General features: G+C 35.7%; 3 protein-coding genes across 3 annotated transcripts in view; 2 read left to right on the plus strand and 1 right to left on the minus strand.

The window, feature by feature from the left end:
• Nucleotides 1–13,564, minus strand: part of LOC138306437 (inositol hexakisphosphate and diphosphoinositol-pentakisphosphate kinase 2-like) — a 96,184-nt gene extending 82,620 nt beyond the window's left edge. Inside the window, 10 exon segments of the mRNA XM_069246898.1 lie at nucleotides 437–538; nucleotides 1,139–1,260; nucleotides 5,957–6,118; nucleotides 8,462–8,563; nucleotides 8,930–9,038; nucleotides 9,040–9,079; nucleotides 10,422–10,510; nucleotides 10,945–11,240; nucleotides 12,618–12,824; nucleotides 13,473–13,564. Coding sequence (XP_069102999.1) covers nucleotides 437–538; nucleotides 1,139–1,260; nucleotides 5,957–6,118; nucleotides 8,462–8,563; nucleotides 8,930–9,038; nucleotides 9,040–9,079; nucleotides 10,422–10,510; nucleotides 10,945–11,240; nucleotides 12,618–12,716 — 1,121 coding nt within the window. The 5' untranslated portion in view covers nucleotides 12,717–12,824; nucleotides 13,473–13,564.
• LOC138306440 (tripartite motif-containing protein 2-like) lies at nucleotides 2,559–5,111 on the plus strand. The gene has a single exon (XM_069246901.1). The coding sequence runs from the start codon at nucleotides 3,251–3,253 to the stop codon at nucleotides 4,826–4,828; it is 1,578 nt and encodes a 525-aa protein (XP_069103002.1). The 5' UTR covers nucleotides 2,559–3,250; the 3' UTR covers nucleotides 4,829–5,111.
• A 2,332-nt stretch (nucleotides 13,565–15,896) lies between the features above and the next one.
• LOC138306450 (uncharacterized) overlaps nucleotides 15,897–20,230 on the plus strand; it is a 158,887-nt gene continuing 154,553 nt past the window's right edge. The window contains exon 1 of the transcript XR_011205862.1: nucleotides 15,897–16,210. The gene's annotated coding sequence lies outside the window, so the exon portion shown is untranslated. The remainder of the gene's footprint in view (nucleotides 16,211–20,230) is intronic.

Below are 20,230 nucleotides of genomic sequence, written 5' to 3' on the forward strand. Positions count from 1 at the left end.
ATATCACTACATTGAAAATTTAAATATAATCTATGATAAGAGATTTATTGTGAAGAAAGAGCGTCAATATTGAGCGTCGACAATGGTGAATAGAGAAGGTAAAATCCTGTCGACTATAGTCAACAACAGGGAAGTTTGTGTATAAAATATGTAACTTAGTCATGATTAACTGTATGCCTATGTGTACCATATATTAAACATTTATCACATATATTTATATTCTACCTTAGCATATTAATCATTTTACAGAGTTATTTCCCTTGCAGGAAGGTATTAATTGTGACATCATTATTTTATGGGCGAAATTTCTCTGAAAATTACTAGGTATGACCAGGTTATCCTCGCAAACATCTGACGTCACAATCAATACCTACCTGCAAGGGCAGACAACTCTTTTCTATGTAAGACAGAAAATTGACCTAGTACATGTACTTACATAGAACCTGAGGTGGTAGGTACTACAGGGATATCCTCTGGAGCTGCTCCTAAAACCCACGGGATGTGTCTCTGTGGAGCCAACGCCCGCATTATCATTGTTCTGAAAATGTTTCATATGAAAATTTTTATTTTGTAAAGTATGAAAATGAATAATATATGCTGTAATTTTAGTCCTTTGTCTAATTCCGCTATTATGACTCAATTTATATGATTTTCCTTCTTATATTAACAATAGCCCATGGGCTTTAAAGGTCTCCTGAGTTCGGATGCAGAATGAAACAAAGACAAATAAACACATCAGGCCCGTAAACTGTACATGTTTATGCTGTCCAAATACATAGAAGATGGTTTCCTGTAGGATACTTACAATCAAGCAATTAATCTAAAATATTAATCCATATTAAAACGACTCTTGATAATTATAAGATGTCTGTAAAACATATTGCATAAATATTTTATCAAATGCCCAGCCTCCATTTGAAATCAAGACAGAGCACCATGGGACACATAAGGACTACATATATGCATACCCCCCCCCCCCCCACCCACACACAACATACATCAACCACGGCCAGCCACGCGCCCCACCAACTATTTAATTTATAAGATTATGATATAATGTGGGGCATAAAATGTCTTGAACATCTGTACACCCTTAGAAAAGCTTAATCATAACACTATTCAGTTCTGTAAAACTTACCCCAGTATTTTGGCACAATCATCATAATACTTAATAGAGTTCTTCACAAAACTAAATCCGTTGACATCACAGACATAAGATTTCCCACTGGCCCTGAGCAGATCAAACCCGCAAACATTTTGCTGTAACAGAAAAATGTCATCAAGATCAATACAAAATATTATTTTAAAATGCTCTTTATATGAAAAAAGAGGCCAAAGGGTCTTAACGGTCATCTGACTACCTTGGCAACAGTTATATAGAAAATTAATTAGATATGATGTCATGGTAGCCATTTTCAATTTGGGATCAACTGGAAATAACAATTCAATTCAGACAAGTTTCAGCCGATAGAACTTAAGAAGAAGTTCAAAATGTGATTTCAAGATGGCGGCTGTGGTGGCCATCTTGGATTTCGGATTGGACCGAAAAATAACAACACTTTGTCGGGACCATGTCGGGACCATGTCAGGATCATTTCAGGCAAGTTTCAGCTAAATTGTACAAGTAGAACTTGAGAAGAAGTTCAAAATGTGTTTTCAAGATGGCGGCTGTGGTGGCCATCTTGGATTTTGGATCGACCCGAAAAATAACAACACTTTGTCAGGACCATGTCAGGATCATTTCAGGCAAGTTTCAGCTAAATCGCACTAGTAGAACTTGAGAAGAAGTTGAAAATGTGAAAAGTTTACAGACAGCGGATGGCGCACTGCAGACGACGATGGAGGAAACATGATGACTATAGGTCATCCTGACCCTTCAGGTGACCTAATAAACATGTACCAGGCTCGGCTTCACCTCGACTGATACAAGTTTAAAATAGACACAATATTTTTCTGTAATAGGTCATTAACAAACTGTGTAACTGATAGTACTCATAGCTATTTACCATTAAAACCTACAGTGCTACACTAATTTAAATATGTTTGATCTTGAACATGCAATACCTCCAGTCAAAATCCAATAAGGCTATATTAGATGAATTTAAATACTTTAATTTACTAGTTAAAAAAATTACTGACATCTAGTTAAGAGATTTACTTTAGAGTATTTGATCAGGGTCGAATATTCATTCATTGTAAAATCATTGTCATTAAACCGAATATACGTATCAATACAACTGAGCCCTTATTCACAAAGAGAATGAATTGTCTTTTTATTTAAGACAAATAATACATCTAAAATTTAGAAATACAGGTAAAAATCAATTTCAAAATATTTCAGCTAATCTAAATTAAAGTTTTGGGCCAAAGTACAATACAGACATGAACATGATATGTATATTCATCTAACTGTACATGTACAGTACAGGTATGACTTATTACCCAATACACACACCCAACAGACAATACACCCCAGGTGAGCTATAGGTATTTAAATATCACGGTTTGTAAACATGACCCAAATCGACCTTCTACACATTGTAGATCTGCGCATGCTCTACTACTGTATGTCTGTCGGTAACTCCATTGAACAAGGAAGTAAAATTGGCCACAACAGACAGATATTTCTGTGGGTAGTCATTTGTTTACGTTAGTAACCAAACACAAGGATGGTCTAATTCTGTGTGGACACATGATTTCATTTAATGTACATTATTGTACATTACTAAAATAGAGTTTTATTTGAAATGGTTTTATTTGACAAGGAATTGAGAAAGTGACAGATTTATAAACATGAGAAGAAGGAAGTAATTTCTTGGATGGCTGTGACTTTCAGCGCAAGAGGAAGGTCAACTTGATTTATTTCCAAGTACTGTATGTGTGTGTGCCATCAGTGATTATTTTACCAGGAACTGATCATGAGAAAGAGACAGAATTGTAAACATGAGAAGAAGGAATTTAATTCTTGGTTGGCTGTGACTTTCAGTGCAAGAGGCAGATCAGCTTGATTTATTCCCAGGTACTGTATGTACGTGGTCCATCAGTGATTATCTTGTAGTTATATTTCTTTAGTTTAAAACTTGGTTTGAGGACAACATTTAACATTAAACTATACATACAGTGAACAGTAAATGATGTCAAGTCAATACCAACGTCAATCAAAACTCTTTAAACTTTTTTAACAACAACATTTTATTGATTCAATATCAACGATCTTCATAAAATCAACAAACTTTTCATCTTCATCAAAATGGCAGCCGCAAAAATACCAGTTCGCACGAAAGGTCAAACAACGTGTCATCATCACAAGGGGAGACAATTAGAATTTTACTGTAAACAATGTCAGGATCTGGTTTGTCCAAAATGTCTTTCCTCACTTCACAGTGGCCATCAAGTTTGTGAACTTAGTGAACTTACTCCTCAGAAGAAACAAGACATTAAAACTTTTATTGACAGAACAGAAAAGAATGATTTGGTACAGATTGGGAAATACATCACCTCTACAGATACACTACTCAAAGACAATGACAGAATGTTCGAGGAATTGTCTCATCAATTGACAATGCAGACAGAGAAATTAAAGCAAGACCTTGACAAGATTACAGCAGAGACACTTTCACTATATCAGAAGATGAAAAATGATAATACTAAGCTCATACATAAATACAAACAGGACATTGAAATGTACAACAGACAACTGAAACAACAACTGACAGATTGTAAGTCAGCACTTCAGCAGGGATCTCACATTGATATATACGACACAGAATGTGAAATAGATTCCAGAATACATCTCCCTGTGACACCTGTATTATGTAATGTCAGCTTCACTCCAAACAAAAACCCTCAAGGTCACCTGGAACAAGCATTAGGGAAAGTTACTACATCAGGTCAAGATAAAATATCCACTGGTCAGGGCCGGTCAGTATCATCATCAGCTGGTCAGCAACAACCCTCTTCACAACAACAGACAGATGATAAAAGGAAGAAAGCAGTGACCAGGACCAAACTACTGACAGAGGCCAGGGTGGTGGAGGAGTGGGAGTCTCCATGTTACATTAAGTCTATATGTCCTACCACTGATGACCAGGCCTGGACCAGGAACTACAGTGACACATTAACTCTCCTGGACAGGAAGGGTAAAGTGATACAGAAGGTCACACACAAGGCTGGGATCAATGACATCAGTCTATCACCTACAACACACAGACTGTGGGCCTGTGATGATCAAAACAACATCCTGGAGCTGGTGTCAGGACAATTAACTCAACAATTCACAACTAAACAGGAGCCTAACTGTATATGTATTACAGCACAGAACCATGTCATTGTGGGCATGACAGGAAACGTCTCAAAATATACCACACAAGGTCAGATGGTGCTCACTACAAAAGTTACAGGGACTGGGAAACCATTAGTGTGTTCACCATGGAGGATCACAGAGTGTCCTATCACTAACAATGTCGCAGTGATTGATCACAGTAATAAAGATGATGGTGGTGATGGAAACAGACATGTTGTTGTTATGGATTCTCACTTCCAGAAACTGTTTGTATACAGAGGTGACATCCCCAGTACATATAAACAAACACCACAAACAGGAGGTGGACCATTTAACCCCTGGGGTATAGTGTATGATAGTCAGGGGAACATCATCATAGGAGACATTTATAATGGTAAGGTACTAGTCATCAGTGGTGATGGTGAGGAGGTCAAGGTCATACACACAGACAGAGACTGGGTATGGGCTGTAGGGGTGGGTAGAGATGATTTACTGTGGACAAAGATTGGGGTTAATGTAAAGATGTTACAGTACTACAAGGTGTGATATCTATGACAAAGATGTTACAGTACTACAAGGTGTGATATCTATGACAAAGATGTTACAGTACTACAAGGTGTGATATCTATGACAAAGATGTTACAGTACTACAAGGTGTGATATCTATGACAAAGATGTTACAGTACTACAAGGTGTGATATCTATGACAAAGATGTTACAGTACTACAAGGTGTGATATCTATGACAAAGATGTTACAGTACTACAAGGTGTGATATCTATGACAAAGATGTTACAGTACTACAAGGTGTGATATCTATGACAAAGATTGTACTACAAGGTGTGATATCTATGACAAAGATGTTACAGTACTACAAGGTGTTATCTATGACAAAGATGTTACAGTACTACAAGGTGTGATATCTATGACAAAGATGTTACAGTACTACAACTACAGGTGTGATATATCTATGACAAAGATGTTACAGTACTACAAGGTGTGATATCTATGACAAAGATGTTACAGTACTACAAGGTGTGATATCTATGACAAAGATGTTACAGTACTACAAGGTGTGATATCTATGACAAAGATGTTACAGTACTACAAGGTGTGATATCTATGACAAAGATGTACAGTAGTACTACAAGGTGTGATATCTATGACAAAACTATTACAGTGTAGCAGGGTATGATAGCTATAACAAATGGCTGAGAGGGTCTGTATCACTCAACTGGTTATTAAATTCAGAGAATGTGTCTCTTGTACATATAATGTTGGGGTGATTCAACCTTAATACATACAGTGTACTGTGTATCGTTTTCATGTCCCTGTGTCAAGTAATGTCCTCTGTACATTCTGATGTAGGTTATTTGTTATTGTGACAAATAAGAGGTGAGTGAAAGTATTTGTTGAAAATGTCACTTTGACCCTATATGACCCAACATGACCCCCTGCATGACCCTACATGTGTATGGTTCCCCTGGTGATAGTGACATGGATCAGGCTCAAAGACTTGTAATCTAAATTTTACTGCCGGCTTTCAGCTACTAGTCCAATATTGCTAATTCTTTTCCGGTTTAAAATTTTAAAATTTCTTCACACAATCTTGAAGACCAAATTAATTATCCCATCTAAATAAACAACCAACATCAGAAAATCAAAGCTTCTTTACCTTGAACGCCTGACAGACTTTTCTAGCTAGAAGTTTTTCTTTGGCACTCAGAATGACTGGAAATCGGACTTCTTTTCCATCCTTGTCTCTCTCTACTTTCCCATCTAACGCTGGAGATTTTCTTGCTTCAGCATGTGCATAATCAGGGCCAACAGTATACACCTGTAAACACAATATGTTGTATTACGACCACAAAGTAATTCATGCCCGTTTTATATCTTGATAATTGATCATTTAACTTTCTCTCAATGGAATCTATGGTTTATATAGATACCAGAGCTTTGCAGACAATCATCATTATGCACGCTAGCCCATTATGAATTGCCTGGTTTTTTCCCATGAAAAGATAGTTTGATGCTTATATTTACTAATTATAACAAAATCATTTTGTTGGTCCCTAGATGTTTCTGATAAGTGGGTTTTACTTTATACACTTTTAGATTTTTTTAAACAATGTTGAAGTTCATACATATATAAAATATTATGCTCAGGGGAAATTTTTGCAATCAAGTGACCTTGGCATAATTAGCATAAATTTCCTCCTTCCATAATTTTTTTATAATGTTTACATTATATGATTGTAAGTGGTATACACACATGTAATTTAGATTTCTTTGGTATATTAACTTGTACTTAATATTCAATTTTCTCAGAATTTGTTGTTTACTTGTTTGAATGTGTTTATAATTGGTAATCCGGACGATTTAGACTGGGATCGAAGGTGTCCGGATTATCAATGGTTCACTGTATTTACTTGTACTTAAGATTAAATTTAGTCTGTATTTACTATTTGCTTGTTTGATTGTGCTTGATGATGATTACTTCATAGCTTCAACAACATTAAAGTAGTGGAATTGGTAGTCTTATAAGCATGCTGTAATTTGATGGTTTCACAAACTAAAATGTATTATTAATTTTGAATATACCGTATTCACTGTAATTAGCACCAATGGTGCTTAAAAAATTGTAACAAAGAAGGGTGCTTATTAGGGAAATAAAATGGAAGCTGTGGACAATTTTTTTTTTTTAATTCGGCCATAACTATCTTTTTTCTGTACTCATGGCACATTAATCTGTTACAGTAAACATTTATATGCATTCTTTTCTTTGTTACAATTATTCATAATTACAATTGGGAATTTTAGTTCATTAAAGTTATGGAATTGGGAGTCTTATAAGCATGCTGCAATTCCATTGTTTCAAAAAACACCCACCCATTGGCGCCTGCCAATAACTTTCATTTTGTATTTCCTGGGCCATGAAATCTAGTTTCATTTCAATGCGTTATATTCCAATGTGTAAAATTGAGCTTTTTCCAAGAGTTAGGTGTTTGATAATGTTTTAAAAGAAATCTGAGTTATCACAATCCTATATTTCTGTTGATCAATCTAAATTAAATCTTTAATTATAACCGTCAAAATGAATTTCAGAATCAGAAATTTACCATTTAAAATTCTTTATAACTTGCATATTCATGAAAGAAAGTTTAAAGAAAGTTTGAAGACTCAGATTTTATATTCAACATTTATTTGAAGAGTTGTTTCCATGGATACTGACCAGGTCTAAATAATAACAATGATAATAAATTGCTCGATTTGAAAAATCGAAATGAAAATCTGTATTTTACATGAATGAGATATCATTGTAATTTTAATAGTATGAAAACAGGATAAGATCATAATGATAATTGTCTTTGTATTCAGATTTTAACATGTTATCATGTGTGATGTATCGATGATTTTCTGAAATGACAATAACAAATTAAACGGTGTGAAATCAAACTTGATGATGTTTGTTATCTATATTTAAGATATGTAATGTATATGTATAAAGAATTACTGATGAGTCACAGTTTGGACCAATTATTTCCTGGATGACCAAGAAGGAGGCTACAAAGATGATCACTTCTACATACAGTCAAACCTGTCTATAGAGACCGCCCAAGGGACAAGATAAAAGTGGTCTCTATAGACAAGTGGTCTTTATACACAGGTCACAATGTGTTATAAATGCATGGCCATTTGGGACGCTAGGAAAGTGGTCTTATTAAGCATGTGGTCTTTATACAGAGGTAGTCGGTTTCGAGATCCCAAAACAACGTGGGTATTTATAATGTACAACTTACTGTTGATTAGTCCCAGCTCCTGGCGAATGTAAAGTCATTGATTGACGTGATTTTTGTAACAACACAATCACTGGAAGGTGGGACTAATCGACGATAAATCATACTTTTACCGACGTCAATTTGGGATCGTGAAACCCATGTATTAACAGTTTCCATGTAGCTTGCAAAATTCAATAATACATTAAAGATGATTGATACTTCTAGCTCTCCATGTAAGAATATTGAGTATTAATTAACATATTTGTGGTTACTTTTTTTCATGATTCTGTTGTTTTTAACAGATATTGTTTGTTTTTAATTTCTTTTGACAATAGATGGCATACATAGATGGATCAAATGATCTAAAATTTCAAATACATCTTCAGACTTGAAATACAAACCTTGACATCAGTTCCATCTGTAGGCATGAAGTCTTCATAGATATAGGAGCCAGTCTGGCGGACACGGTTGACTTGGTAGTAGGCACTACTCCGAGGACCCACCTACAACCGGGGAAATCAAGGACGGTGTAAAGGGGAGACAACTGTTACAAATTCACGATGTCCAGTTTGGTTGACAAAGTATAACTTGTCCAAACCGACCCTTGTTTAATCCTGATACCTGTCTATTCTGAGAATGATTTATATTAATTAAAACCTGTATAATCCAGAAACCTGGCTATACCGGTCAAATAATAAGTCAATATTAAAATAATGTGACATGTACATACTGTATAGTTGATAATACTTGCAAAGGTTTTAATTTTGCTAAATTTGCAGATTAACCAAAACTCTTAAAAAAACATCGCAAAAGGTCTACACTTCTATGATGAAAATGTTTAATTCTGCCGTCTAAGATTTGCACCTCACCTTCCTGAAGAGTCGTTGACTACCTCCGCCAGCCGCCACGGGGAAATAGATGTAAACATTGTGATCTTCTGCCGACACTGGCTTCTCCACAAACGGTTTGTGAAACAACACCATTAACCTCAATACAGTCCTCGGCATCAGTGTATTGACCTGTACAAATCAACTCCATAACTGAAAATCACCGTCCTCATACTGTAAATCAGTGTATTGACCTGTACAAATCAACGTCCATAACTGTAAAATCAGTGTATTGACCTGTACAAATCAACGTCCATAACTGTAAAATCAGTGTATTGACCTGTACAAATCAACGTCCATAACTGTAAAATCAGTGTATTGACCTGTACAAATCAACGTCCATAACTGTAAAATCAGTGTATTGACCTGTACAAATCAATGTCCATAACTGTAAAATCAGTGTATTGACCTGTACAAATCAACATCCATAACTGTAAAATCAGTGTATTGACCTGTACAAATCAACATCCATAACTGTAAAATCAGTGTATTGACCTGTACAAATCAACATCCATAACTGTAAAATCAGTGTATTGACCTGTACAAATCAACATCCATAACTGTAAAATCAGTGTATTGACCTGTACAAATCAATGTCCATAACTGTAAAATCAGTGTATTGACCTGTACAAATCAACATCCATAACTGTAAAATCAGTGTATTGACCTGTACAAATCAACATCCATAACTGTAAAATCAGTGTATTGACCTGTACAAATCAACATCCATAACTGTAAAATCAGTGTATTGACCTGTACAAATCAACGTCCATAACTGTAAAATCAGTGTATTGACCTGTACAAATCAACATCCATAACTGTAAAATCAGTGTATTGACCTGTACAAAGTATTGACCTGTACAAATCAACATCCATAACTGTAAAATCAGTGTATTGACCTGTACAAATCAACATCCATAACTGTAAAATCAGTGTATTGACCTGTACAAAGCAACGTCCATAACTGTAAAATCAGTGCATTGATCTGTACAAATCAACGTCCATAACTGCAATATCAGTTTATTAACCTATACAAAACAACATCCATAACTGAATGCCTAACCATGGTTTAAAGGAAAGTTATAAAATATTCTACCTTTCTCGCCTATATTCATTAATTATGAAAATTTAATCAGAAATCATCACTATGAAACACAATACAGTACTTGTGTCTGACGTCATAGACCTGTATGATTTATTGCGACAGGTCTCCATGGGCACAGCCATTTTCTTTGATCACTCTTACCCCTCCAATCCTGAAGAGTTTTTATTTTGAAAGGATTTCATGATTGGTTTCTATTTATAAAGTCATCTTATCATATTTACAAGATTTTTGGGCTAACAGACCCACAGGTGATAAGTGTAATGTAGTGATGAGGAAGGCCAGTGTTAACGGAGAAAAAAACACTGACCAATGTAAAAACGTAAATAAAATACGATATATGTTATTTCACTATTTTAAAAAAAAACTTACATTTGGCTGTTCCATTTCCCTCCCTGTCCAATATAGCATATCTAGGATGAATGATCCCTTCAGCTTCCAGCTTTTCATAAACAAGTCTCCTGTACAAAAACAAAACTATTTATTGCTACAAATCGACTGATTAACTCATTCATCCTGAAAGGAACTCATTCACAAACAATGGAAATTTACCCGCATACCAATTTTATTAAAACTAAATGTTACATATAGCAACATTAACGCAATCTTGTGAAATGCGTTTGAAAATTCAAAAGGTCCCAAGGGCCTGTGCTATGGCCAAATTAATGTTGCCCAGTAGAGGTATATAACCGGGTTCCCTTTTTGATCCAAAACGGTATCAAAATCATGCTTAATGTTGTCAAACTCTATTATTTTCTTCAGTGTATAAATAATTACATATCACGATCACAAATCTGTAGACAAAATGTAACAAACACAATTTTGGCTTCATTTTTATACAGTTTTTGTAGATTTTTAATATATGCTATGGACTCATGAATTGTGTGTATTTTACCTGTCTAATAAAACTTTCTGGGCCTCCAAGTCATTAACAATGTACGGCTTTCGTAGGTTTTTATACGCAATGGCCTTATCGAGTGGAAATCCCTGGGAGAAGAAAGAGATGAGAACGTCAACGACAGGCCAGTCCTCAATCGGCTGGTTCAGAATAACATCTTCCTCAAATACCAAAGTCTTAATGTGTTCAAACAACTCGAGACGCTGTAGGATCTCTCTCATGGGTTTAGAGTTACACTTCTTGGCCATGGCACACACACCCACGGTGATGGCCGCGATGTCCTCATGGTTCTCCTGTTAACATAGAAACACATTACAGTTAGGCCAGCCCTAATAAATTGTTTGTTTTATATACCAGACAGTCATTCCACGTAAAACTATAGTTTGAAGAAAAACGATGATCAATCGATACATAATGTTTAACAATTAAAAACAACAACCAAACAATGCATGGTAGTTGACTGAATACACATATTTCAAATAACATTGATTATCTGAAGCATATAACGTCATCGATTTGAGAGTATGACGTCACATGCGCGGACGGTTAATTACATGAAATGGGGTAAAATTTTGCCAAAAATCACGTAAAGGTAAGACAGATTGAACAAGATAGAAAAATCTAGGGGTATATATATACGTATCATGTGAGATTTCACTGTCCGAGGTACGAGAAAGTGGTATGTATATAAGTAGGTAGGTTTTTCTTTTTTTGGTAAGACAACAAATACCTCAAGTTACAAATACCTAAAGTTATGAAAATATAAAAATGTATTATAAGAACAGAAACAAAACAGAGAATACTATTATAGTCTAGTTATTATTAGTTATAGGCATAGAGGGTCAGTAAAATATATAGGGGGCGAGGGCGTTGAAGTTTTGGGTTCTCACAGAAAAGTGAGTTGTACCCCTCCATTTGCAAAAGTACAGTCAAACCTGTCTATAAAGACCTCCCAAGGGACAGAGGAAACTGGTCTTTATAGTCAGGTGGTCTTATACTCAGGTTATAAGTAATCAAACCTCAAAGATTTCTGTTATAATTAACATGTGATATATATGGTGGAATTGAAGTCATAACTTTAAACTAAAGGGAGATAATCTAGAATATTTTTCCAATGAGAATTCCTCAGCTGTACGATCCTATAAATCATCTCCCCTTAGTGTAAAGCTTTACAGTATTCAACTTGTCTTAGAAGCCACCTCTGTATAACGACCACCTGTTTAAAATGGCCACTTTCAGGACTGACTATATACATTACAAACTTGTAATTATAAACATTTTCTGTGTATTTTATAGAAAAAGAAAAAACTTCACTTACAATAAATATTTCACACTGATTGCAATATATAACTTTGGATGATCTTGATCTAAGCCCGGGAGTGATCTTAAAGACGGAGGGAACCAAAGACAAAAAGTCCTTGTAGAAAACTCAGGTGATCTGACATTCTCGTAGAAAACCAATGTGATCTGACAAGTAAATGAAGTAACCCCTGACTTTTTCACCTCTGTACCAGCATTAACCCGGCCAACTAGGTGAGAGGTATTTAAGTCAAGTATACCATGGAACCTACAGAACTTCAACAGACAAGACGGTATTGGCTCTTTTCTCCAATTAACAGTGAAACATTAAGATCTGCTAAGAATTACAGAATTTAAGCAGTAAGTTTTACCATATAAAGCTGACTGAAGGCGGTATCGTCACCAACAACAAAGATTGGACGGTTTTCCTGGTCTTCCATCCGTAGATAGCCATGTTCAGATTCCGCCATTATTTTACCAATTATTACTTCCTGTTCGTATCATGGCCTCACATTCCTGTCTCCTCTTGGCTACGTCTTCTAGTCTTTTGGCCTCATACTGTCTTTGTAAAGTGAACTCTGGAAGATTGAATTTTTTTTTGTGAATTTGTGAATCAGAAAATGTAATATTATATGATTCTGATTTTAAAATTTCACCCTCCAAAAATATATTTTTAGCACTGTCCTGTTCGAGCACTGGTCAGGTGAGTCTAGTTGGGATTGTGTGCATATTCTACTGTGTGTACAGATTTCTGGAGCTGCTGACGGATACTTCATGATGGTGTTGTTTTGTTTATAGATGTGGAAATAATGTGTTTCATAAGATGCAAACAATTATTTTTATCCCCAAATCACGTCTACCAGTAGGGTGCCAGTAGACATCTTGAAATTTATTAAGCTAAATTACAGTGGTGTTTCTTTTGACTCGATAAAAGTCTAGAGACAAGTATTTGTTAAGAAAAAATGTTTTTTATTCCCGGTTCAAAGGCGTCTCGTGTGGTCTTTAGTTGTGTAAAGAGACAGTGACGAATCCTTCTCATTTATGAAACCTTGATCCTTTGCATTGAGCGTCAACTGGTCTAGAAAGCCAAGAGGTCCCGAGTTCCATCCTACAGTAGGCAGTGAAACATGAAAAAATTCCAATATTACCATGCTCTCTGTCAAAAATTTATCAATACAAATAAATATTAAGCGTCCTACTTATTTGGAAATGTTTCGTCATACTACCTGCTTATTTGTCCACAAAACCATTTGACTTAGACACCGATCGCGGGCACTGCAAATTTTCTCTTCATCAGCCAACCGGAAATAAACAAAAGTCACAGCTAGGGGCAGATAACTCTCTCCTTATATTAATATTTCCGACTAGTTAGCATCAAATATTCGCAATGATTATGTTGAACATTTCTAATTTCGTTTCCATTTTTCTCAAATTATTTAAACGTTTGTTTATATTAAATAACGTATTTTGAATTGACACAGAGAGATATGAGTAAAATGCTGTTTATTGCAACATTCTGGATAATATTTAGATCTAAGTTAGTCCGTTTTTATGATTATTGCACAGGAGTTTGACGTTCTGTCAATAATATATAAGCTTTGTATTCATATATAAAAATACCCCAATATACTATATAATTTATACAGTATATTGGGGTATTTTTACATAGTATATTAGGGTATTTTTTATATATGTATACTATATAACATGGTAGACAGAAATTTTGATACTCATGAAAGTATTGGTAACATTGAAGATCACGTAAACCCAACCAGTAGCCTACCTCCAATTTTACTTTCTCTCGAGTGGAAAATAAAGATGTGTCAAAGGTTATTACGTAATTAAAAAAGAATAAAGCCACAGGGGTTGACGGCATATCATGCAGAATTCTGAAGTCGTGTAATGATTCTATTAGCCCAATTCTTTCGGATCTCCTAATTTTTTCTATATCCCACTGTACCTTTCCGGATCAATTAAAATATGCTCAAGTAACACCAGTATTAAAAAAACGACCCTTTAGACAAAAGTAATTATAGACCAGTGAGCATACTTCCTAGCATCTCTAAAATCTTCGAAAGAATTCTGCATGATCAGCTGTCATCCTTTTTTAAAGATATCTTCCATCCTTTTTTAGCGACTTACAGATCGGGCTTTGGGTGCCAGACCACTCTGCTGCGCATGCTGGAGGACTGGAGACAGGCCTTGCCGCAACCAGGTTGGGGCTATTTTGATGGATCTCTCCAAGGCCTTCGACTGTCTTCCGCATGACCTGTTCCTCAGGAAACTGCAAACTTATGGGGCATCGGGTAATGCTGTTCGTCTGATGGGTAGCTACCTGGGGAACAGGAAGCAGAGGGTTGGTTTGGGGGGGGGGGGGGGGGGGCATCACCAGCGAGTGGGTGTCCCTCATTAAAGGCGTCCCCCAGGGCTCGATACTGGGGCCTTTGATTTTTAAACATTTTTATCAATGATATATTTTATTTCATTAAAGAAGCCACATTATATAACTATGCCGACGACAATACCCTAGGTTATTTTAGTCAAAATATAAGCAATCTTAAGAAAGTTTTAGAAGATGAAGCCAGTGTTTTTAATAAGTGGTTTGACATAAATGGAATGAAGGCAAATCCAGAGAAATTTTCAGGCTATCTCTCTGGGTAAGAACACTGTTGAAACATTTTAATATCTCTAACACTGAAATTGTTTGTGAAGTGATAGTGTTTAAACTTTTAGGTATCGAAATTGACCATCTTTTAAAATTTGATAAACATATATTCAGACATATGCAGGAAAGCATCTAAGCAACTAGCAGTTCTGAAAAGGATCGGACATTTTTTACCTAAAGCAACCAAAATTTTAATTTACAAATGTTTTGTTTTATCAAACTTTGACTATTGTCCCCTTATTTGGCATTTCTGCAGTATTTCTGCAGCTAGAAAAATCGAACGAGTGCAAAGAGGGGCTTGCGATTCATTCATAATGACTACACCTCTAACCTTAAAGAACTGCTAGCCGGATCAAATTTGTCTTTTTTACATGTCCACAGGATGAAAATGATGGCCTGTGAGGTTTTTAAAATTTTTAACAATATTGCTCCTGACTACATATGTAACCTTATTAAAAAACAAGAAAACACTTATAATTTCAGATCTGAAAACAAAGCAAACCTACCCAGAGTTAACACCACCAGGTATGGTAAGAAATCATTCAGGTACGAGGCGTCCCGCATATGGAACAGCCTCCCAAATGACCTGCGTAAGGTTGAAAACTATGCAGAGTTTCGGAGGCTGCTCCGTAAGTGGGACGGCCCGGACTGTAAGTGTAGACTTTGTTCTTAATGTCTCCCTGCATCCTGTGGTGTAACACATGTCTTTCATGTCTTTATTTTATTTTTATTTTGGTTTGCTTTGTTGTTTGCTTGTGTTGCCACCCCTTTTAATATAAATTTGTGAACAATTCTGTGATAGCTTATATAGTGCCTGTACTTATAATTACTGACGACTGTGATGCTTTAGTTTTAATTTTCTGTTATATATACAATATACTTTGTTTTGTCGAAATAAAAGCTCGACCGAGCTTATGTTACCATGTTTTATATATTCGACACTAAATAAAGTTTCTTGTATCTTGTATCTTGTATATATTATATAGTAAACAGGAGGGGAGTTGCATTCAGATTAGCATAATCATAATGATGTTTGAATACAAACTCTGTGCAGAATCGAACTACTTCTAGTTCACGCTGTAGCAAAATTTTACGTCATATGATAATCTTTAAACTTTAACTACTTGGTACTTAATTTACATTTTAACTTTCCACAAATGACAGATTTGCTTGAATGAATAATAAACTAAAAGACAATTTCGGTCTTATATTGGCCTCAAGACTGATCCTTAGGCTGCAACCACAATATTATGCTCGCCAGTACTAAGTTGACGGTACTGTAGGAAATGCAGATTACAGGTATCGGAAACAGCTTTATCCTCCGTTTTTGCAGAAACATATATACATATGTATATATGTTTCTGGTTTTTGTATTCAAAATAGGCCTACATGTAAACACTTGTCTGTTCTTCGTACAAGAAAATTAAAGTTATGCCGATTTAGAATTTAGTCTTCGGATCTATATGGCGTTCAAAGACCGATACATCCTGATCCATGAAAAACATTTAGCAACTCAAAAGACATACCATCAATAGGTAAATTTCTTCTCTTCTGTAAAAATCAAATGTGGCGCTTGTGCCACTTCAACCAGCATATCACTACTCTGACAACAACATACCGGAACGTACTCGTTCCACCTCGATTATCTCCATATTTAAAAAAAATGGATTTATTGATATATGATGAAATTAACAAAATACATATTTTAAAAATAATTGAAAAGTTATTGTTGTTATTGCTATTATATTTCAAATCAAACTGCAGCTATAATGTTCAAATTTATCATAACATGCTTACGTGCGTTATTCAATTTGTTGACTGTTAAATCCCCCAAGAAGGCAATGAAATCCTTAAATATACACATGGATGAGGTTCCTTTGACCACAGCTGTTACTACTTATATGTAACATTTCTTTTAATTTTCAGACAATAGCAGAGATGATATTGAACCGTAAATATGTAAACACAGAATTACCCAACATGCTGAATGATGAGGTCATCTTCGACTTATCCTTTGTGAATGAGCGCATGCTGTGTTCCTATGAGATTGAACAACTTCAGGACAAAGGTACATAGATTTGTAATTCATTTTTAGCTCACCTGGCCCGAAGGGCCGGTGAGCTTATGTCATGGCGCGGCGTCCGTCGTCGGTCCGTCCGTCCGTCGTCCGTCCGTCAACATTTCCTTTAAAGCGCTACTACTCATAGAGTTCTGCATGGATTGTAACCAAATTTGGCCACAAACATTCTTGGGGGAAGGGGAACAGAACTTTTATAAATTTTGGCTCTGACCCCCCGGGGGCAGGAGGGGCGGGGCCCAATAGGGAAAATAAAGGTAAATCCTGTAAAACGCTACTTGTCCTGGAGTTCTGCATGGATTGTAACCAAATTTGGCCACAAACATCCTTGAGATGGGAAGGGGAAACATGCCAATCTTAGGATTTTGTATAAATTTTGGTTTCTGACCCCCCGGGGGCAGAAAGTACTGAAGGGGATCTTTCCCAATAGGGGTTTATAGTTGAAGTTTGAAAAGCAGAGAAAAATCTCTTTCTTGTCAAGACATATATGAGATCATTCTGACATGGATTGTAACCAAATCATTGGCCACAAACATCCTTGGGGAATATCTTAAAAGAACTTGTATAAAATTTTGGATCTGACCCACTGGGGCAGAAATGGGGACGGGGCCCAATAGGCAGGAAATAGAGGTAAATCCTATTCAAATCGCTACTTGTCCTAAGAGTTCTTCATTTTCTTGTTTTTTTGTAACCAAATTTGGCCACAAATATCTGCATGGATTGTAACCAAATTTGACCAGAAATGCATCCTTGGGGGAAGGAGAACAGAAAATTGTATAAATTTTGGCTCTGACCCCCCGGGGGCAGGAGGGGCAGGGCTCAATAGGAGAAATAGAGGTAAATCCTATAAATCGCTAATAGTCATATAGTTCTGCTTGGATTTTAACCAAATTTGGCCCAGAAACATCCTTGGGGTTAACAGAATTCGTATAAATTTTGGCTTTGACCCCATGGAGCAGAAAGAGTGGGGCCCAATAGGGGAATTAGAGGTAAATATTCAAATTCCTTCAGAAAAGAAACAATGAACCTGTATTCAGAACATTCCTAGGCATTACAAACCAGGTGAGCGATACAGGCCCTCTTGGCCTCTTGTTTAATTACTACCGTATTTGCCATAATAAGCGCCCAGGTTATGTATTATGTACAATGCTTATTAGGAACAAAAATGTGGACGAAAAACCTCTAAAACAGTTGGCCAGTAAATCTTTCTGTAAAACCTCTAAAACAGTTAGCCAGTATATCTTTCTGTAAAACCTCTAAAACAGTTAGCCAGTATATCTTTCTGTAAAACCTCTAAAACAGTTAGCCAGTATATCTTTCTGTAAAACCTCTATCTTTCCGTACTGATGGTACATTAATATGTCACAGTAAGTATGCATATGTATGATGCCTTCTATTCTTTGAGACACATAAGTAATTGTGTCTTGATTCACATGTAGTTATGTAATATGGAATATAATGCTGATGTTATACAGTATAACTTGTCTAAACCAAACCCTGTATTAACTGGAAACTTGTCTATACCGATTAATTTGTTTAGTCCCGGCAAATTTCTTCATAAACTATAGTACCCATAACCTGCATAATCCGGAACCTGTCTACTCTGAAAACCGGAACTGTCTAGGTAATTTTACTATACCTTTCTTTGTAAAATTAACTTGGGTAAACCAGCAGCAATGTTTTCACAACATGGGACTGATCATGGGGCGCCTAAGGGGATTTACCTGTACCGGTATACTAAGGGCTAGATAGTGACAACTTTTCATTTTTCATTCGACGGTTTTGTTACATGTACATTGTATTTGTGAATACTTTTCACGGTCAATTCTAACAATAAAACATACGCATAACTTCTGAGAGTTCATTTGAATGTAGCACACCGAGAGAATTGGATCGTACATGTACACCTCAGAAACCAAGAAAACGTAGGATGGGATTCTGTGTTCTACCTTGTACATATGTGGGAATAAATGTTTGTGCTATAATAAAAAAATCTTCTGGTGATTTCCATGTGAACATATTGTGATAAGGTTCTATCCTCTATAAACCGGACACCTGTATAAATCGAACAAATAGACTGGTCCCGTTCACATCCGGTTTAGACAAGTTATATATACATGATAATAAAATCAAAACTGCCCTAATATTAACAAACAGTAATGTTAGGTATATTAAAAGCAAATCTACCTAAAGTAAACTGACTAAGTTTAAAAGAAATTCTACTCAAATCATTTTATTGAAATTTTCAAATTTTAATTTCAATTTATCTGTATATTCTTGCTCCTCTTGAAAACTTGATTACATGAAACACAGAAACAGTAAGTAAAAATCAAACTTTTTAATGAAATATTTTTAATTCAAAAGATACATTAAACCCCTGAAATACTTGATAATGAAAATATATGGTTGTATATTTGATTTACAGATTCACGTATCAGTGTAACTGGGGTGTTGGAGGGGAAGCCATGATATCCACAGAGACGGTTAAAACACTAAAGAGAGTTATCTCCCCTACCTGGATGAAGCAGCCTGTGGATATTCCCATGGACCTTGATATCCACTTTATGTACAGGTCAGTTTTTATTGCACTCAATTTTTTACCTACCGTCACCAGATGCTTGGTTTTTTAATTGCCTTTCGTCCATGGTCCGTCTGTCCGTCCATCCGTCCGTCCGTCCATCCATCAACAACTATCTCTCAGACAGTGCTGAAAGGATCTTTTCTCAAATTTCGTATGTAACGTCATTGTACCCAAATTGATACCAATACACGTAGATTTCTCTTATATGGCATTTGTTGCTTGGTGTGCTTCACTTTTTTCTGTTTTGTTTTGAAAAAGAGCATACAAACTTTATTTTGATGTTTTGTTTTTGTTATTACAGTGCTTATTTTTACTATTAGAACGATTAATAGCATTTGTCGAAATTTCTAGTTTTGTCACATGATCTGTACCCAAATTGATACCCAACAAGAAAAAATGTATAAAAAGTAAGAAAAATCAATATATATAGATTTTTGTGATTTTACTTTATAAAGGGGATCTAGTTGCGTTTATTATACTGAAAACAGTTATACATTTTACTGTAAAAATTGTACAAGTGTTTTCACAACAGTACCTACGAGTATGCTAATTCTGTACCCCTGTAAGACCACGTAATGACTTGTGTGATATTTCAATGATTTAAATTCAGCTTTCTGTGGCAGTCACCTAAGCCTATATAGTTCCAACGTGGTGTTTATGT

The sequence above is a fragment of the Argopecten irradians genome, chromosome 13, assembly GCF_041381155.1.
Source record: "Argopecten irradians isolate NY chromosome 13, Ai_NY, whole genome shotgun sequence".
NCBI lineage: Eukaryota > Metazoa > Mollusca > Bivalvia > Pectinida > Pectinidae > Argopecten > Argopecten irradians.

What these genes read in the sequence shown, in the direction of transcription:
- LOC138306440 (XM_069246901.1), top strand. Translation starts at nt 3,251, where the DNA reads ATGGCAGCCGCAAAAATACCAGTTCGCACGAAAGGTCAAACAACGTGT.